The sequence below is a fragment of the Bufo bufo genome, chromosome 5 (assembly GCF_905171765.1).
Source record: "Bufo bufo chromosome 5, aBufBuf1.1, whole genome shotgun sequence".
Classification (NCBI taxonomy): domain Eukaryota; kingdom Metazoa; phylum Chordata; class Amphibia; order Anura; family Bufonidae; genus Bufo; species Bufo bufo.
Window position 1 is genome coordinate 368,831,695 of NC_053393.1, and position 21,646 is coordinate 368,853,340.

The 21,646-nt window shown below is 43.0% G+C and overlaps 1 protein-coding gene across 4 annotated transcripts in view; it reads left to right on the forward strand.

Annotated features, from left to right (window-relative positions):
* The window catches only part of RIPK1 (receptor interacting serine/threonine kinase 1), a 165,258-nt gene that overhangs the window by 32,509 nt on the left and 111,103 nt on the right, over positions 1-21,646 (forward strand). For all 4 annotated transcript variants that reach the window (XM_040431969.1, XM_040431971.1, XM_040431970.1 and 1 more), the window contains exons 3-4: positions 1,359-1,512; positions 20,714-20,851. In XM_040431969.1, the coding sequence (XP_040287903.1) occupies positions 1,359-1,512; positions 20,714-20,851 (292 nt within the window). The remainder of the gene's footprint in view (positions 1-1,358; positions 1,513-20,713; positions 20,852-21,646) is intronic.

Below are 21,646 nucleotides of genomic sequence, written 5' to 3' on the forward strand. Positions count from 1 at the left end.
GTTTATCCGTCAGTAAGCAGCTTTACAAAAGTCGCACGTCTTTACAAAAAAGTTGCATATTCTATTAAAAAGTCTCATAAGATAAGCATGGTCCTCACTGGAGTGAAATTGTGCATTTTTTTGCGACTTTTTAAATAGTCGCAATAGTAAATCTGTCTAGAGATTCATTTACATAAGAAAACACGCCCACTTTCAGAAAACTGGCGAGCATAGTGCAGAGTTGAAAAAAGTCACACATTTTTGCACAGTTTTAGCGATTGCGCAAACATTTGCGACTTTTTCACATTATTCTGACTTTAGCTAATGATAAATCTGGCCCAATGTCTTTTGGATTGCAGGATTTTAGACAGAACTAGATGGACTTCTCTCGTTTATTAGCTTTACAAACTAACATGTAATGCAATCTGCAGGCAGCATCTTATAGAGCAGGAGGATCTGAGCAGAGTGATATATGGTTTTGTGGTAAAAGGTTCAGTAAAACTTGTAATTTATACATTTATATCTTTTCTTTTTCCACTTCCTGTGAACAGCTATTGGTACAGGAGGGAGGAGTTATCAGTGACTGACAGCCATCTCTTTATGCACACAATCAGTGATAACCCCTCCTCCCTGTACTGATAGATATTTGCAGGAGGTAGAAAAAGCAAAGATATAAATCTATAAATGACAAGTTTTACTGAATCTTTTCACACAATACTATATATCAGTCTGCGCAGCTTCCCCTGCTCTGTAACATGGTGCTGTCAGATTGCACTGCATGTCATGGTGAGAGGTCCTCTTAAAGGGGTTATCCCATGACTCATGGAAAAAATGAAAGTGAGTCATAATATAGAACATGACAATTTCTTTCTAACAAAGCTAGAACCAGCCCTGTACCTCACATGGATCCAGAGATCTCCTCATTCATAGCTTTGCTGGATTTGTATCAAGCTGACAGCTGAAGGGGAGTGTCTTTTCTGCTGCAGCTCAGGGGGCGTGCCCATGCTCTCCCTATCACAACTCAGGAGGCAGTTGAAGGATAAAACTGAGCATGTGCGGCCTTCTCAGTGAGCAGGACAAAGAAAAAAGAAAAAAACAAACAGCAGGCGGGCGCTATACAGATACATTTTTTTGAATAACTCAGTGGCCATGCTAAGTTTGTAATTACATGCAATGAGAAAAGTATTCAGATCCAGGTGTTGGTTTGAAAACTAGAATATTTTTCGTGGGACAACCCCTTTAAGTTACTATGTTACTAGCATTGTTCTTTTTAAGTTTTGATTTGGTCAGATGGGGTTACCATCAAGTAATGCTTTCTTGGGCCCTTTCTTTTTTTTTTACCATTTTGATTTTACTTTTATTTTATTTCTGTATTACAGGTATACTAACGACCTGTATGAAGAGGGTAAAATGATGCATAAACTCAACCATGAACGGATTGTGAAGTTGCTTGGTATCATCCTAGAAGATGCTAACTACTCTTTGGTGATTGAGTACATGACCAAAGGAAATTTGTTGACCGTTTTAAAACAGGTACAAAGCCGTGTCTTTTGCTGACTTCTTTATAAAGGCCGCTTACGCTGCCCAATTATCACACTCTGCAGTGATATCCAGTGTAAATGGAGAAGAACAAGAATGCACATTTTTTAAAGTTGATGTAAAGGAAAACTGACTACATGTACGTAATTAAACTCAAGGCATTGTATGGAGCAATGGTTGTATGGTTTCTGCCATTTAAAACAAGCACCCGGCTGCAATGCTCAGTGATGATGCTGAACCCGGTCATTTAACCCCTCAGATGCCGCGGTCATTATCAATCGCGGCATCTGTGGGGTTAGACAGAGTTTGGGTGCTCCTCCTCTGCCCTCCAGTCAGAGCCCGTGGTGAAATCGCGGGGCTCTGATTGGTTACGATGACTCTCTGGTGCTTTCTGAAGGCTCCCAAGCCTGTCATTGTTAACTGATTGTAAAGCCTGTAAATAGTATTCTCTTGCGGTCTATGGGATAAGTGATCAGACTGTTGCATGTCCCCCCAGGGTACTAAAATAAAAATAATAAAAATATTTTAATCAGTTCTTTTCCCAATTTTACAAATAACAAAATTAACAAAAAATAAACATAATAGGTAACAAAGCGTCCCAAATTTACAGAATTATTAACCCTTTCACTACTGGAGGTTTTTTGCATTTTCATTTTTCTTCCCTATTTCTTGAGCCATAAAGGGAAAAGAGATGGACACCTCCTAGTAAAACCCTAATCCCAGTCTTGACTAACTACCAGTATGAACAGACCAGGGAGGGAGGTGAGTTCATACACCGGAATACCTAGTGTCCTAACTTGCCCTATAGGACCCTGGTACTAATGTCAGGACTATGACAACCTGTTCCTCCAAAAGGAAGGACGAACAGGAGTCTACCTGAGGCCTTAATACAAATGACAGGGAAATGCCACACACAAAAACCCAAACAAAATACAAAAGGGAAAGAGCTTAGCAGTGAACTAGCAAAACCATTAACAGATTTATTTAACCAATCACTGGTAACAGGAGTCGTCCCAGAAGATTGGAAATTAACATAGAAACATAGAAACATAGAAACATAGAATGTGTCGGCAGATAAGAACCATTTGGCCCATCTAGTCTGCCCAATATACTGAATACTATGGATAGCCCCCGGCCCTATCTTATATGAAGGATGGTCTTATGCCTATCCCATGCATGCTTAAACCCCTTCACTGTATTTGCAGCTACCACTTCTGCAGGAAGGCTATTCCATGCATCCACTACTCTCTCAGTAAAGTAATACTTCCTTATATTACTTTTAAACCTTTGCCCCTCTAATTTAAAACTGTGTCCTCTTGTGGTAGTTTTTCTTCTTTTAAATATGCTCTCTTCCTTTACCGAGTTGATTCCCTTTATGTATTTAAAAGTTTCTATCATATCCCCTCTGTCTCTTCTTTCTTCCAAGCTATACATATTAAGGTCCTTTAACCTTTCCTGGTAAGTTTTATCCTGCAATCCATGTACTAGTTTAGTAGCTCTTCTCTGAACTCTCTCTAGAGTATCTATATCCTTCTGGAGATATGGCCTCCAGTACTGCGCACAATACTCCAAGTGAGGTCTCACCAGTGTTCTGTACAGCGGCATAAGCACTTCACTCTTTCTACTGCTTATACCTCTCCCTATACATCCAAGCATTCTGCTGGCATTTCGTGCTGCTCTATTACATTGTCTTCCCACCTTTAAGTCTTCTGAAATAATTACTCCTAAATCCCTTTCCTCAGATACTGAGGTCAGGACTGTGTCAAATATTCTATATTCTGCCCTTGGGTTTTTACGCCCCAGGTGCATTATCTTGCACTTATCCACATTAAATTTCAGTTTCCAGAGTTCTGACCATTCTTCTAGTTTTCCTAAATCCTTTTCCATTTGGCGTTTCCCTCCAGGAACATCAACCCTGTTACATATCTTTGTGTCATCAGCAAAAAGACAAACCTTACCAGCGAGGCCTTTTGCAATATCACTTATGAAGATATTAAACAAAATCGGTCCCAGTACAGATCCCTGTGGAACCCCACTGGTAACATTACCTTGTTTTGAATGTTCTCCATTGACTACAACCCTCTGTTGTCTGTCACTCAGCCACTGCCTAATCCACTCAACAATATGGGAGTCCATGCTCAATGACTGCAGTTTATTGATAAGTCTTCTATGTGGGACAGTGTCAAAAGCCTTACTAAAATCTAGATATGCGATGTCTACTGCACCTCCACCGTCTATTATTTTATTCACCCAGTCAAAAAAATCTATAAGATTTGTTTGACATGATCTCCCTGAAGTAAACCCATGTTGTTTTTCATCTTGCAATCCATGGGATTTTAGATGTTCCACAATCCTATCCTTTAATAGGGTTTCCATTAATTTGCCTACTATTGATGTCAGACTCACTGGTCTATAGTTGCTCGATTCCTCCCTACTACCTTTCTTGTGAATGGGCACGACATTTGCCAATTTCCAATCTTCCGGGACGACTCCTGTTACTAATGATTGGTTAAATAAATCTGTTAACGGTTTTGCCAGCTCACCACTAAGCTCTTTTAATAATTTTGGGTGTATCTCATCAGGCCCCTGTGACTTATCTGTCTTCACCTTAGACAGCAAACTTAGAACATCTTCCTCTGTAAAGATACATGCATCAAACGATTTAATAGTCATTCTTTCTAGTGGAGGTCCTTCTCCTTTTTCTTTTGTAAATTAGCAAGTGTTGTGCCCATTCACAAGAAAGGTAGTAGGAAGGAATCGGGCAACTATAGGCCAGTAAGCCTGACATCAATAGTAGGGAAATTAACGGAAACCATACTTAAGGAGAGGATTGTGGAACATCTAAAATCCCATGGATTGAAAGATGAAAAACAGCATGGGTTTACTTCAGGGAGATCATGTCAAACTAATTTTATTGATTTTTTTGATTGGGTGACTAAAATAATAGATGGCGGAGGTGCAGTAGACATCGCTTATCTAGACTTTAGTAAGGCTTTTGATACTGTCCCACATAGAAAGCTTATCAATAAATTGCAGTCTTTGGGCTTGGACTCCCATATTGTTGAATGGATTAGGCAGTGGCTGAGGGACAGGCAACAGAGGGTTGTAGTCAATGGAGTATATTCAGACTATGGTCTTGTTACCAGTGGGGTACCTCAGGGATCTGTTCTGGGACCCATATTGTTTAATATCTTTATCAGCGAAATTGCAGAAGGCCTCGATGGTAAGGTGTGTCTTTTTGCTGATGACACAAAGATTTGTAACAGGATTGATGTTCCTGGAGGGATAATATCACTGAAGCCAAGTACCTGAAACATAACTTTTAATAAACCATATTTAAATAAAGGTCCCTAACATGGGGACTAATAAGGACATAGACAAACACAGAAAAAGAGAGCAACTGCGGACCAGGTGGGGGATTGATGCTACTAAGGTGAGGGGGGGCAGAACCATATGGGTCCCTAAGGTGTCCCTCAGGTATTCTCAGCCCAGAGATGCACCCAGATGGTAGGAGCACTCTGTCCCCGTACCTAACCTACCTGTCCTTATAGTGCCCTTACTATAGGTGAAATGGACCCATATGGATGTCTGGGTCGTTTAAATTTGCAAAATACACTTACTTAATAAATTACATTCCTTGTCCCGACGCGTTTCCCCTTATATTTCAAAGGTTCGTCAGGAGACAAAGGTAGACAATAAGAGCGTGTCACCACAGATACACAGCGACGACAAAGCAAAACCAAAATCAAACCAAAAAACTGGAGCGCCCCCAAGTCAGAACTCCACTCAAAGGGAATCGCATAATGTAGTACAGAGGTTAATCACATGATACAATTGACATACTACAAAAGAAGAGCGGAACCAGTACGATACTCATCTGGTGGTGTGGCTCCTTTCGGACCAACGGTATCCGGCTTGGGAGGGCTCCAGGGGGCACTTAAGATGAGGCTCCCTCCTGGAGGGATACACCAAATGGAAAAGGATTAAGGAAAATTAGAGGAATGGTCAAAAATCTGGCAACTAAAATTTAATGTTGATAATGCACCTTGGGCGCAAAAACCCAAGAGCAGAATATAAAATCAGCGATACAGTCCTAACCTCAGTATCTGAGAAAAGGGATTTAGGGGTCATTATTTCCGAAGACTTAAAGGTAGGCAGACAATGTCATAGAGCAGCAGGAAATGCTAGCAGAATGCTTGGGTGTATAGAGAGAGGAATTACCAGTAGAAAGAGGGAGGTGCTCATGCCGCTCTACAGAGCACTAGTGAGACCTCATTTTGGAGTATTGTGCTCAGTACTGGAGACCATATCTCCAGAAGGATATTGATACTTTGGAGAGAGTTCAGAGAAGAGCTACTAAACTGGTACATGGATTGCAGGATAAAACTTACCAGGAAAGATTAAAGGACCTTAACATGTATAGCTTGGAAGAAAGACAAGACAGAGGGGATATGATAGAAACTTTTAAATACATAATGGGGATCAACAAGGTAAAAGAGGAGAGATTATTTAAAAGAAAAACTGCTACAAGAGGACATAGTTTTAAATTAGAGGGGCAAAGGTTTAAAAGTAATATCAGGAAGTATTACTTTACTGAGAGAGTAGTGGATGCATGGAATAGCCTTCCTGCAGAAGTGGTAGCTGCAAATACAGTGAAGGAGTTTAAGCATGCATGGGATAGGCATAAGGCCATCCTTCATATAAGATAGGGCCAGGGGCTATTCATAGTATTCAGTATATTGGGCAGACTAGATGGACCAAATGGTTCTTATCTGCCGACACATTCTATGTTTCTAAAACACTTAACTTCAAGGAACTCAGCCAAGATCCACACACCAGCTATCCACAACTCTATCAGAAATCTATAAACCGCATAGCATAGTAATATACACTGCTCAAAAAAATAAAGGGAACACAAAAATAACACATCCTAGATCTGAATTAATTAAATATTCTTCTGAAATACTTTGTTCTTTACATAGTTGAATGTGCTGACAACAAAATCACACAAAAATTAAAAAATGGAAATCAAATTTTTCAACCCATGGAGGTCTGGATTTGGAGTCGCACTCAAAATTAAAGTGGAAAAACACACTACAGGCTGATCCAACTTTGATGTAATGTCCTTAAAACAAGTCAAAATGAGGCTCAGTAGTGTGTGTGTGGCCTCCACGTGCTTGTATGACCTCCTTACAACGCCTGTGCATGCTCCTGATGTGGTGGCGGATGGTCTCCTGAGGGATCTCCTCCCAGACCTGGAGTAAAGCATCTGCCAACTCCTGGACAGTCTGTGGTGCAACATGACGTTGGTGGATAGAGCGAGACATGATGTCCCAGATGTGCTCAATTGGATTCAGGTCTGGGGAAGGGGCGGGCCAGTCTATAGCATCAATGCCTTCGTCTTGCAGGAACTGCTGACACACTCCAGCCACATGAGGTCTAGCATTGTCTTGCATTAGGAGGAACCCAGGGCCAACCGCACCAGCATATGGTCTCACAAGGGGTCTGATGATGTCATCTCGGTACCTAATGGCAGTCAGGATACCTCTGGCGAGCACATGGAGGGCTGTGCGGCCCTCCAAAGAAATGCCACCCCACACCATTACTGACCCAATGCCAAACCGCTCATGCTGAAAGATGTTGCAGGCAGCAGAACGTTCTCCACGGCATCTCAAGACTCTGTCACGTCTGTCACATGTGCTCAGTGTGAACCTGCTTTCATCTGTGAAGAGCACAGGGCGCCAGTGGCGAATTTGCCAATCTTGGTGTTCTCTAGCAAATGCCAAACGTCCTGCACGGTGTTGGGCTGTAAGCACAACCCCCACCTGTGGACGTCGGGCCCTCATATCACCCTCATGGAGTCTGTTTCTGATCGTTTGAGCAGACACATGCACATTTGTGGCCTGCTGGAGGTCATTTTGCAGGGCTCTGGCAGTGCTCCTCCTGTTCCTCCTTGCACAAAGGCAGAGGTAGCAGTCCTGCTGCTGGGTTGTTGCCCTCCTACGGCCTCCTTCACGTCTCCTGATGTACTGGCCTGTCTCCTGGTAGCGCCTCCATGCTCTGGACACTATGCTGACAGACACAGCAAACCTTCTTGCCACAGCTCGCATTGATGTGCCATCCTGGATAAGCTGCACTACCTGAGCCACTTGTGTGGGTTGTAGACTCCGTCTCATGCTACCACTCGAGTTAAGCACCGCCAGCATTCAAAAGTGACCAAAACATCAGCCAGGAAGCATAGGAACTGAGAAGTGTTCTGTGGTCACCACCTGCAGAACCACTCCTTTATTGGGGGCGTCTTGCTAATTGCCTATAATTTCCACTTGTTGTCTATCCCATTTGCACAACAGCATGTGAAATTGATTGTCACTCAGTGTTGCTTCCTAAGTGGACAGTTTGATTTCACAGAAGTGTGATTGACTTGGAGTTACATTGTGTTTGTTTAAGTGTTCCCTTTTATTTTTTTGAGCAGTGTAGTAATTTATGTATAGAATAATGGAGCAAATTCCATTACTCTATACAAATTGCAAACTGATGGTCAAGCCTTTAAATGTTAACCCCTTCAAAACAGAGCTGGTTTCACCTTCCTGCCCAGGCCTTCTTTTACAAATCTAAAGTGTCAATATACAGTCGTGGCCAAAAGTTTTGAGAATGACACAAATATTAGTTTTCACAAAGTTTGCTGCTAAACTGCTTTTAGATCTTTGTTTCAGTTGTTTCTGTGATGTAGTGAAATATAATTACACGCACTTCATACGTTTCAAAGGCTTTTATCGACAATTACATGACATTTATGCAAAGAGTCAGTATTTGCAGTGTTGGCCCTTCTTTTTCAGGACCTCTGCAATTCGACTGGGCATGCTCTCAATCAACTTCTGGGCCAATTCCTGACTTATAGCAACCCATTCTTTCATAATCACTTCTTGGAGTTTGTCAGAATTAGTGGGTTTTTGTTTGTCCACCCACCTCTTTAGGATTGACCACAAGTTCTCAATGGGATTAAGATCTGGGGAGTTTCCAGTCCATGGACCCAAAATGTCAACGTTTTGGTCCCCGAGCCACTTAGTTATCACTTTTGCCTTATGGCACGGTGCTCCATCGTGCTGGAAAATGCATTGTTCTTCACCAAACTGTTGTTGGATTGTTGGAAGAAGTTGCTGTTGGAGGGTGTTTTGGTACCATTCTTTATTCATGGCTGTGTTTTTGGGCAAAATTTGTGAGTGAGCCCACTCCCTTGGATGAGAAGCAACCCCACACATGAATGGTCTCAGGATGCTTTACTGTTGGCATGACACAGGACTGATGGTAGCGCTCACCTTTTCTTCTCCGGACAAGCCTTTTTCCAGATGCCCCAAACAATCGGAAAGAGGCTTCATCGGAGAATATGACTTTGCCCCAGTCCTCAGCAATCCATTCACCATACTTTCTGCAGAAGAACAATCTGTCCCTGATGTTTTTTTTTGGAGAGAAGTGGTTTCTTTGCTGGCCAGCTTCCAAAAGTCTTCGCCTCACTGTGCGTGCATATGCGCTCACACCTGCCTGCTGCCATTCCTGAGCAAGCTCTGCACTGGTGGCACTCCGATGCCGCAGCTGAATCCTCCATAGGAGACGATCCTGGCGCTTGCTGGACTTTCTTGGACGCCCTGAAGCCTTCTTAACAAGAATTGAACCTCTTTCCTTGAAGTTCTTGATGATCCTATAAATTGTTTATTGAGGTGCAATCTTAGTAGCCACAATATCCTTGCCTGTGAAGCCATTTTTATGCAACGCAATGATGGCTGCACGCGTTTCTTTGCAGGTCACCATGGTTAACAATGGAAGAACAATGATTTCAAGCATCACCCTCCTTTTAACATGTCAAGTCTGCCATTTTAACCCAATCAGCCTGACATAATGATCTCCAGCCTTGTGCTCGTCAACATTCTCACCTGAGTTAACAAGACGATTACAGAAATGATCTCAGCAGGTCCTTTAATGACAGCAATGAAATGCAGTGGAAAGTTTTTTTGGGGATTAAGTTAATTTTCATGGCAAAGAAGGACTTTGCAATTCATCTGATCACTCTTCATAACATTCTGGAGTATATGCAAATTGCTATTATAAAAACTTAAGCAGCAACTTTTCCAATTTCCAATATGTATGTAATTCTCAAAACTTTTGGCCACGACTGTATGTGGTGGTAATTTTGGAATCTTTTTTTCTTTTCCCACCTATTCAGAGACTGTTTCAGGTAAACAGTCTGCGCAGTCTAGTATCTCTGAACATGAGCGCGCTGCTGTCGGCGCGCTCATGTTCTCTCAGCAGCACATGGGAGAAGGAAGCTCTCCTCCCTCCCCCTGTGCTGCTGGCGCTGCCACCAATGAGAAGAGAGGGGGCGGAGGAGGGGCGGGCGCACTGCACCACCAATGATATGACTTTTCCTACACAGAGCGGTTCGCTCTGTTCGCACGCTGTGCCCCATTACTGTCTCCTCTCCTGCTCCACATGCTAATTACTATCGGAGCGATGGGGAGGAGACATCAGCTTCACTAGTGTGCGTTCCTTCTCCCTACGCTGCCATTGCGCTACAGCCAGAATCGCATTGCAGGCACCCTGCCCCTGACGGGGAGCTGCGATCAGCGGCAGTTAACCCCTCAGGTGCGGCACCTGAGGGGTTAACTGCCGCTGATCTGCCAGTACCCGCCTCCTGTATTAAGGGGTAATTATCATTGGTGGCGCAGTGCGTCCCCCCCCCTCAACCCCTCACCCCATTAAAATCATTGGTGGCACAGTGCGCCGGACCCTCTCAACCCCCACAGTATTAAAATCATTGGTGGCAGTGGCCACAGGGTCCCCTCCCCTCATTGGTGGTGCAGTCGCAGCTTCTGATCGGAGCCCCAGCTGTGTAATCCTGGGGCTCCGATCGGTTACCATGGCAGCCAGGATGCTACTAAAGCCCTGGCTGCCATGGTAACATCCCTGATGCTGTGTGCACAGAGCAGCAGGGACAGTGTGAAGTCCTATTCACCCTGATAGAGCTCTATCAGAGTGAATAGGACAAGGGATGAAAAAATCCCAGGTTCTAGCCCCTAAGGGGGTAAATGGTTATTAACCCCTTTGGGGGACAGCCTTATTTCACCTTAAAGAGGACCTTTCACCGATTCTTACCCTATGAACTAAGTATACATACATGTGGAGCGGCGCCCGGGGATCTCTCTGCACTTACTATTATCCCCGGGCGCCGCTCCGTTCTCCTGCTATGTCCTCCGGTATCTCCGTTCCCTAAGTTATGGTAGGCGGAGTCTGCCCTAGCGCTGGCCAATCGCATTGCAGAGCTCACAGCCTGGGAGAAAATAACCTCCCAGGCTGTGAGCTCTGCGCTGCGATTGGCCAGCGCTAGGGCAGACTCCGCCTACCATAACTTAGGGACTGGTATCTCCGCCTACTATAACTTAGTGAGCGGAGATACCGGAGGGCATATCAGGAGAATGGAGCGGCGCCCGGGGATAATAGTAAGTGCAGTGAGATCCCCGGGTGCCGCTCCACATGTCTGTATAGTTAGTTCATAGGGTAAGAATCGGTGAAAGGTCCTCTTTAAGGACCAGGCCATTTTTTGCAAATCTGCCAAGTGTCACTTTAAGTGGTGATAACTTTAAAACGCTTTGACTTATCCAGGCCATTCTGAGATTGTTTTTTCATCACATATTGTACTTTATGACACTGGTAAAATGAAGTCAAAAAAATACATTTTTATTTATAAAAAAATACAAAATTTACCAAACATTTGTAAAAAATGGCAAATTTCCAAGTTTCAATTTCTCTACTTCTATAATACATAGTAATACCTCCAAAAATAGTTACTTTACATTCCCCATATGTCTACTTCATGTTTGGATCATTTTGGGAGTGATATTTTATTTTTTGGGGATGTTACAAGGCTTAGAAGTTTAGAAGCAAATCTTGAAATTTTTCACAAATTTTCAAAAACCCAATTTTTAGGGACCAGTTCAGGTCTGAAGTCACTTTGCGATGCTTACATAATAGAAACCACCCAAAAAATTACCCCATTCTAGAAACTACACCCCTCAAGGTATTCAAAACTGATTTTAAAAACTGTTAACCCTTTAGGTGTTCCACAAGAATAACTGGAAAATAAAGATAGAATTTCAAAATTTCACTTTTTTGGCAGATTTTCCATTTTAATAATTTTTTTTCAGTTACAAAGCAAGGGTTAACAGCCAAACAAAACTCAATATTTATGGCTCTGATAACTGTAGTTTACAGAAACGCCCCATATGTGGTCGTAAACCGCTGTACGGGCACACGGCAGGGCGCAGACGGAAAGGAATGCATACGGTTTTTGGAAGGCAGATTTTGCTGGACTTGTTTTTTGACACCATGTCCCATTTGAAGCCCCCCTGATGCACCCCTAGAGTAGAAACTCCAAAAAAGTGACCCCATTTTAGAAACTATGGGATAGGGTGGCAGTATTGTTGGTACTAGTTTAGGGTACATATGATTTTTGGTTGCTCTATATTACACTTTTTGTGAGGCAAGGTTATAAGAAATAGCTGTTTTGGCACAGTTTTTATTTTTTGTTATTTTCAACATTCATCTGACGGGTTAGATCATGTGGTATTTTTATAGACCAGGTTGTCACGGATGCAGCGATACCTAATATGTATACTTTTTTTTTATTTATGTAAGTTTTACACAATGATTTTCTTTTTTGAAACAAAAAAAATCATGTTTTAGTGTCTCCATATTCTGAAAGCCATAGTTTTTGGGCGATTGTCTCAGGTAGGGGCTCATTTTTTGCGGGATGAGGTGACTGTTAGATTGGTACTATTTTGGTGGGCAAACGCCTTTTTGATCGCTTGCTGTTGTACTTTTTGTGATGTAAGGTGACAAAAAAATTGTTTATTTAGCACAGTTTTTATTTTTTATTTTTTCCGGTGTTCATCTGAGGGGTTAGGTCATGTGATATGTTTATAGAGCCGGTCGATACGGACGCTGCGATACCCAATATGTATACTTTATTTTTTTTTTTCTATTTTTTTACCAATTTAGGGGAAAATGACGTTTTTGTTTATTTTTACTTGAAATTTTAATTTTTTGGGGGGGAAACCTTATTTTTTCAAATTTTTTTTTTCACTTTATTTTTTGTTTCACTTTAGGACTTGAAATTTTGGGGGTCCAATCCTTTACAATGCATTCCAATACTTTGGGGGTCCAATCGCAGCGCAGAGCTCACAGCCTGGGAGGTTATTTTCTCCCAGGCTGTGAGCTCTGTAATGTGATTGGCCAGCGCTAGGGCAGACTCCGCCTACCATAACTTAGGGAACGGAGATACCGGAGGGCATATCAGGAGAACGGAGCGGCGCCCGGGGATAATAGTAAGTGCAGTGAGATCCCCGGGCGCCGCTCCACATGTCTGTATACTTAGTTCATAGGGTAAGAATCGGTGAAAGGTCCTCTTTAAATGGCATTTTAAAAATCCCTGATAGACCAAAATTAAAAAACATAATTTATAGGCTCATATATGAGCCACAAAATCATCGCAAAAAAATTAATAAAAATAAAGGTTTAACCCCTTAGAGACTGGGCTTATTTTCACCTTAAGGACCAGGCCATTTTTTGCAAATCTGACCAGTGTCACTTTATGTGGTGATAACTTTAAAACGCTTTGACTTATCCAGGCCATTCTGAGAATGTTTGTTTGTTTTTTCGTCACATATTGTTCTTCATGACACTGGTAAAATAGAGTAAAAAAAAAACATTTTTATTTATAAAACAAAATACAAAATTTACCATAAATTTTAAAAAATTTGCAAATTTTTAAGTTTCAATTTCTCTACTTCTATAATACATAGGAATACCTACAGAATTTGTTATTTTACATTCCCTATATGTCTACTTCATGTTTGGATCATTTTGGAAATTACATTTTATTTTTTGGGGATGTTACAAGGCTTAGAAGTTTAGAAGCAAATCTTAAAATCTTTCAGAAATTTTCAAAAACCCACCTTTTAAGGACCAGTTCAAGTCTGAAGTCACTTTGTGAGGCTTACATAATAGAAACCACCCAAAAATGACCCCATTCTAGAAACTACACCACTCACGGTATTAAAAATTGATTTTACAAACTTTGTTAACCATTTAGGTGTTCCACAAGAATGAATGAATGGAAAATGGAGATACAATTTCAAAATTTCACTTTTTTGGCAGATTTTCCATTTTAATAATTTTTTTCCAGTTACAAAGCAAGGTTTAACAGCCAAACAAAACTACATTTTATTCCACAATTAATGTTGGCATTAGAAAGTACAACCTGTCCTGCAAAGAATAAGCCCTCATATAGCTATGTGACCAGAAATATAAAAAAGTTATGGCTCAAGGAAAATAGGGAAGAAAAATGAAACCGAAAAAACCTCCGGTATCCAAAGGGTTAAATTTTCAGTAACGTTTGGATTTTTTTTTATAAATAAAGGTAAAATATATTGACTCAAATTTACCACTAAGTATTATGTGTCACAAGGAAACAGTCTCTGAATAGGTGGGAAAAGAAAAAAACATTCCAAAATGTTTACCACATACATTGACACTTCAGATTTGCAAAAAAAAGGCCTGGACATGAAGGGGAATCCGGCTCTGTTTTGAAGGGGTTAACATTTAAAGGCTTGGCCATCAGTTTGCAATTTGTACAGAATAATGGAATTTGCTCCATTATTCTATACATAAATTACTATATTACAGTTCAGTGCTGCCACCTGCTGGCCTGAACTTTAATGAACTAATGAGACTGGAACCCTGCTACAGGTTCAGACTCAGTTGTCACGGACATTCCAGCAACAGGAGGCAGGGGATCGGTGAGACTGGCAACACGTGGTTTGATCTGACATGTTTTCCGTTTGGATCAAATGACGTCTTTGTCTTTTCTGGTGCTTGCCACACCTTCTTTCCCCAGGTGCGGCTATTCGGGTCATTTAACCTTCTCTCTTTATTGTTGTTCCTCCCACTATGCTATGCGGTTTATAGCTTCTGATTGAGTTGTGGATAGCTAGTGTGTGGATCTCGGATGAGTTCCTGGTGCTGCCTTAACCACTTGAAGTTGTGTTTTCTTTCCCTTTTTGTTTGGGTTTTTATGTGTTGCATTTCCCTGTCATTTGTATTAAGGACTGAGGTAGACTCCTGTTTGTCCTTCCTTTTGGAGGAGCAGGTTGTCTCAGTCCTGACATTAGTACCAGGGTCCTATAGGGTGAGTTAGGACACTAGGTATTCTGGTATATGAACTCTCCTACCTCCCTGGTCTGTTAATACTGGTAGTCAGTCAGGAGTTGGATTAGGGTTTTAGTAGGAGGTGTCCATCTCCTTTCCCTAGTTTCCAGGCCTTGTTCCCTCACCACTTTCCCTCCTATGTTCGGTGTGGTGTTTCCCTCCCACACCCGAACGTGACATCAGTACTGTAAAGGATTGTCTTCCTGAATTTCCGCTGGGGGAGGTGTTCCTTACCTGGAAGTTCACACTTTCAGGTTTTAGCCATTTCAGAGTCTCCGACATCTAATGGGGTTAAATGTCTGCGGTGGTCATTACCGATTGAGGAAATTGGGCTACTCTCACATCTGCGTTTTTTTGCTGTCCGGTTTTGAGATACGGCATGGGATCTCAAAACTACATCAAACCGCTTCCGTTATAATAATACAACCGGCTGCATATGTTCAGAATGGATCCGGTTGTATTATATCGAAAGTCCAAAAAACGTTAGCGCGACCCTTGTTCCCGATTCGTTATCGGCAAAATAGATGCAGATACCGATAACATTGAAAATCCTGAATATCGTCCGATAACCGATTAATATCGGTAAAACCGATAATCGGTCGATCCCTACCAAAAACCATGCAAGTCAATAGACACGAAAAAAATGACTGCCCATTGACTTACAACGTTTTTTGGCGCAGTGGCCACAGCCCCTCCCCTCCTCTTCTCCTCTCATTGGTGGCAGCGGCACAGGGCGGAGGGAGACAATGCTTCCTTCTCCCCTGTGCTGCTGAGGGAACACGGATCGCGCTGACAGCAGCGCGCTGTCAGCGCGATCCGTGTTCCCTCAGCAGCACAGGGGAGAAGGAAGCGGTGTTCCCTCCGCTCTGTGCCGCTGCCACCAATGAGAGGAGAAGAGGAGGGGAGGGGCTGTGGCCAATGCGCCACCAATGATGTAGACTCATTCATTCAACAGGAGGCAGGAGCTGGCTGCAGAATCACATAGCTGCTCCCGACCTCAGGGAGAGTGTAAGTCCTATTCACCCTGATACAGCTCCGTCAGGGTGATTAGGACAAGGGTTCTAGCCCCTAAGGGGGCTAAAAGTTAGTGAAACAGAAAGATTTGCAAAAAAAAGCTAAACGTTAACAATAAACATGTTCATTTTCAGCAGATTTGTGTAGGAATTAATATATTTTTTTTTTTTTTCAAAAATGAAAATGCACAGAATATAGGTATACATTATCGGCTATCTGCCTGAAAGTTCACAGAGTATCGGTATTGGCTCTAAAAAAAATCTATATTGGTCGATCCCTAGTTTTTGGTGTCTGATTCGGCTTCTTCAGTTTCCCATGCTGCACACAAAAATGTTGCTTGCAGCAGTTTTGTGTCCGGCATGGGAACACAACAAACCGGAACAGAATGCATTCTGGTGCGCTCTATTCCAGTTTGTTGAGTTTTGTCCCCCATTGATGAATGGGATCAAAACTGAAGCGTTTTGCTGAGGTTTTGAGACCCTGTGCCAGATGTCAAAACGGACAGCAAAACGCAGATGTGAAAGTAGCCTTAGCTGCAGGTGTCTGATTCCTTCAAGCATTTTTCCCTCAACAGAAGTTAAGCTGACTGGTCTATAATTACCTGTGGAATACCTAAAGCCCTTATTGAATATGGGCTCCACATTTGCCTTGCACCAGTCACTTGCTGCACCTGCTATCTGCACTTGTACTATTGGGAATTTAGAGCAGTGTTTTTAAATGTAGGAGAGTGCTATGTCTGGTCACATGACCCTCCATCAGCAGCCATCTTATGAGCAGGACCTCTATGCAGACGGCACCAAAGTTTTTTGTCCAGCAAGGGGACATGGCTTAAGAAATATAAGAGAGGCCATATTAGTGTCATGTAGTCAGTTTTGTATATACACTGGTCGATAATAGCCAGAAAGTGGTCAACCCCTTTAAGTTCCACAAAACCCCTTTAATATATTTTTAACTATCTGCATAAATATTTTTTTTTAAACTGTGTGGCTTTTCCTTCTTCAAAGTGGATGTGATGTAGAATGTGTTCTTTTCCTTAGGCCTCATGCACACGATCGTTTTTTTTTGCGGTCCGCAAAAACTGGTCCGTAGGTCCGTGATTTGTGTCCGTTTTTTCTTCCTTGGGTCTTCCTTGATTTTTGGAGGATCCACGGACATGAAGGAAAAAGTCGTTTTGGTGTCCGCCTGGCCGTGCGGAGCCAAACGGATCCGTCCTGATTTACAATGCAAGTCAATGGGGACGGATCCGTTTGACGTTGACACAATATGGTGCAATTGCAAACGGATCCGTCCCCCATTGACTTTCAATGTAAAGTCAGGAGTCCCTATTATACCATCAGATCAGAGTTTTCTCCAATCCGATGGTATATTTTAACTTGAAGCGTCCCCATCACCATGGGAATGCCTCTGTTAGAATATACCATCGGATTTGAGTTAGATCGTGAAAACTCATATCCGACAGTATATTCTAACACAGAGGCATTCCCATAGTGATGGGGACGCTTCAAGTTAGAATATACTACGAACTGTGTACATGACTGCCCCCTGCTGCCTGGCAGCACCCGATCTCTTACAGGGGGCTGTGATCCGCACAATTAACCCCTCAGGTGCCTCACCTGAGGGGTTAATTGTGCGTATCATAGCCCCCTTTAAGAGATCAGGTGCTGCCAGGCAGCAGGGGGCACCCCCCCTCCCTCCCCAGTTTTAAATTCATTGGTGGCCAGTGCGGCCCCCCCCTCCCTCCCCTGTATTACTGTATATTCATTGGTGGCCAGTGCGGCCCCCCCTCCCTCCCCTGTATTACTGTACATTCATTGGTGGCCAGTGCGGCCCCCCTCCCTCGCCTGTATTACTGTACATTCATTGGTGGCCAGTGCGGCCCCCCCTCCCTCGCCTGTATTACTGTACATTCATTGGTGGCCAGTGGGCCCCCCTCCCTCCCCCTCCTAATTAAAATCCCCCCCCCCCCCATCATTGGTGGCAGCGGAGAGTTCCGATCGGAGTCCCAGTTTAATCGCTGGGACTCCGATCGGAAATTATAGCAACCAGGACGCTACGGCAGTCCTGGTTGCCATGGTTACTTAGCAATTTTAGAAGCATTATACTTACCTTCGCTGTCTGTGACCGGCCGGGCGCTCCTCCTACTGGTAAGTGAAAGGTCTGTGCGGCGCATTGCTTATAGCACAGACCTGTCACTTACCAGTAGGAGGAGCGCCCGGCCGGTCACAGCCATCGCAGGTAAGTATAATGCTTCTAAAATTGCTAAGTAACCATGGCAACCAGGACTGCAGTAGCGTCCTGGTTGCCATGGTTACCGATCGGAGCCCCAGCGATTAAACTGGGACTCCGATCGGAACTCTCCGCTGCCACCAATGATGGGGGGGATTTTAATTAGGAGGGGGGCCCACTGGCCACCAATGAATGTACAGTAATACAGGGGAGGGAGGGGGGCCCACTGGCCACCAATGAATGTACAGTAATACAGGGGAGGGAGGGGGGGCCGCACTGGCCACCAATGAATGTACAGTAATACAGGGGAGGGAGGGGGGCCGCACTGGCCACCAATGAATGTACAGTAATACAGGGGAGGGAGGGGGGGCCCACTGGCCACCAATGAATGTACAGTAATACAGGGGAGGGAGGGGGGCCGCAATGGCCACCAATGAATGTAATACAGGGGGGGAGAGGGGGCACACTGGCCACCAATGAATTTAAAACTGGGGAGGGAGCGGGTGTGCCCCTCCTGCCTGGCAGCAGGGGGCAGTCATGTACACAGTTCTTAGTATATTCTAACTTGAAGCGTCCCCATCACTATGGGAACGCCTCTGTGTTAGAATATACTGTCGGATCTGAGTTTTCACTAAGTGAAAACTCAGCTCTGAAAAAGCTTTTATGCAGACGGATCTGCGATCCGTCTGTGTGAAAGTAGCCTACGGCCATGGATCACTGACGCGGATGCCAATCTTGTGTGCATCCGTGTTTTTTCACGGACCCATTGACTTGAATGGGTCCGTGAACCGTTGTCCGTCAAAAAAATAGGACAGGTCATATTTTTTTGACTGTCAGGAAACACGGATCACGGCCGCGGATGAACAACGGTGCATTTTCCGAGTTTTCAACGGGTCCGCAGAAAATCACGGAAAACGGAACAACGGCCACGGATGCACACAACGGTCGTGTGCATAAGGCCTTATACACTTTGACAGTAAATACAATGAAAATAATGGTGGCAGCATTGAAGGATTAAAGAAGAGCGGTCACCGCTTCTGAAATGTCTAATTTAGTAAATCATTAATTACCGTATATTTCCCATCATAAGCCTACAGCATCCCTTCTAAGAACTTTTACATTGCTCTGTTATTTTTACTATAGATTTTATTAATAAATTGCCATCTAGGTGTTATAAGGTGAGTGTGTATCGCTGCACTCTCACACTGTGTAATCAGTGCTGCCAGTGTCACTTTGTAGGGACACTCTCCTTTAGCAAGATAACATCCATGTGGCAATTTAGTCATTCGTTTCTAGGAGGAATAACAGGGACTGCACAATGAGTTATCACAAAGTTGCTCCAGAATAAAAAATAAAAAAAATAATACAAGAGACCATAAGAAATTTTGTAATACATCTTATCAGAGAGAAATGTCTAGTTCCTTTTGTTATCATCTGTTTACCTCCCTTTTTAGTTCCTTACTGATAATTGGCTGCCAGTTGGAGCATGTACAGGTGAAACGCGAAAAATTAGAATATTGTGCAAAGTTCATTTATTTCAGTAATGCAACTTAAAAGGTGAAACTAACATATGAGAGACTCATTACATGCAAAGCAAGATATTTCAAGCCTTTGTTATAATCTAGTAATTATGGCTTACCGCTTATGAAACCCCAAAGTCACAATCTCAGGTACCCTTTGCTCAGGGGATATGGATTAATTCGCTGACTAGAGTGTGACTCTTTGAGCCTAGAATATTGAACCTTTTCACAAAATTCTAATTTCAAGCTGCATTAATGCAATTCCTTTTCATTTGTATCACTGAAATAAATGGACTTTTGCACAATATTCAAATTTTTCGAGTTTCACCTGTAAATACAGCGTTTAGATATGTTTTGATGATGGTCTCAATATATGGAAAAGTGCCATTTTAGACACTAACTGAAACCACTATTTGCTATAATGATCAACTCTATTTATAAAAGACCTAATTTTTGTAGAGTCTAGTTATCAGCCCTGTAATATGGAATGAATCAGTGTTAAAGAGAACCTGTCACCAGGATTTTGTGCATAGAGCTGAGGACATGGGCTGCTAGATGGCCGCTAGCACATCTGCAATACCCAGTCCCCATAGCTCTGTGTGCTTTTATTGTGTAAAAAAAACTTTTTGATCAATATGCAAATAAACCTGATATGTGTCCTGTATCCGGAGATGAGTCAAGCGGAAAGGAGCCTAGCACCGCCCCGCGTCCTCCGAATCTCCTCCTTGCTGGCTGACGTCACAGAGCTGGAGCGCTGAAATCTTGCGATGCGCGAACTAGCACATGCTCAGTGTCGGCATCATGTTCATTCCCTGTGCTGGCATCAGCACAGGGAACGAACTACGCATGCGCTAGCTCGCGCATCGCGAGATTTCGGCGCTCCAGCTCTGTGACGCCAGCAAGGAGGAGATTCGTAGGACGCGGGGCGGTGCTGGGCTCCTTTCCGCTGGACTCCCCTTCCGGATACAGGACACATATCAGGTCATTTGCATATTGATCAAAACTTTTTTTTACACAATAAAAGCGCAGAGAGCTGTGGGGACTGGGTATTGCAGATGTGCTAGCGGCCATCTAGCAGCCCATGTCCCCAGCTCTATACCCAAAATCCTGACAGGTTTCCTTTAAGCTTTCACATAGATCTCTAGTCAAATTCATTTTGTTCTATTTTCTGCATCCAGGTAATAGTACCAGTTTCAGTAAAGGCCCGATTTATTATGCAAGTTATTGATGGAATGATGTATTTGCATAATCAAAATGTGATTCACAAGGATCTGAAACCAGAGAACATATTAGCAGATGATGAATTTCACGTAAAGGTAATTTTTTTTTACACACTTTAAAGGAACACTAAACCTAGAAATAAATGCTAACAGTAAACCAGAGACAATCTTGGCCCAACCGTGTCAATCTGCATGATTTTCTCCATGTCCCTGAAACAAAAGGTAGAAATTCTGCAGTGAACATGGGTGATCTGCTGATCTGTTCCGTTTTTGCCTGGTGACTGTGGAGGGGTTTACACAAAGAGAAGTGATTTAAAGGGAATCTGTCACCTGATCCTGGACTGTTATCTCCAGTACTGTAGTACTGGAGATAAGGAGTCCAGATCACCAATGTTTATTTTCTTTCTGCCCTGTTCCCCCATTGCCAGCTTCTAAAATTGCGCTGAAATGCTCAGTCTGCATGGCTGTACTATGCTAACATAATGGAAATGATCCATATGCTTGTGTACAGAAGTCCTGGCAATGTATTTCAGCACGGCTCTGAGCTATGCAAAAAACTGCTCTGGACTCATCTGCAGTATTGCTTATGCAGTACTGCGGATAATAGTCCAAGATTGTGGTGCCAGATTCCCATTAACAATGATTTTATCTTACTGCAGAGAGGAGGGAGGTCCCTTCTTCAGCCAGTTGTTTTATAGCCAGGCGCAGGTGGTTATTTCACGATAAAATATAACTTTTGATCATGACTATTAAAACTGGTTATGTGAGACAAACAAAAAGGAATGAAAAATAAACTGTTCCCTGTCTATGATGACTAGCATGTGTGTTTTATTTTGCCCTTGCAGGGATGTGCACTCTCACCGCTGAGGTCACTTACTGATAACATATCAA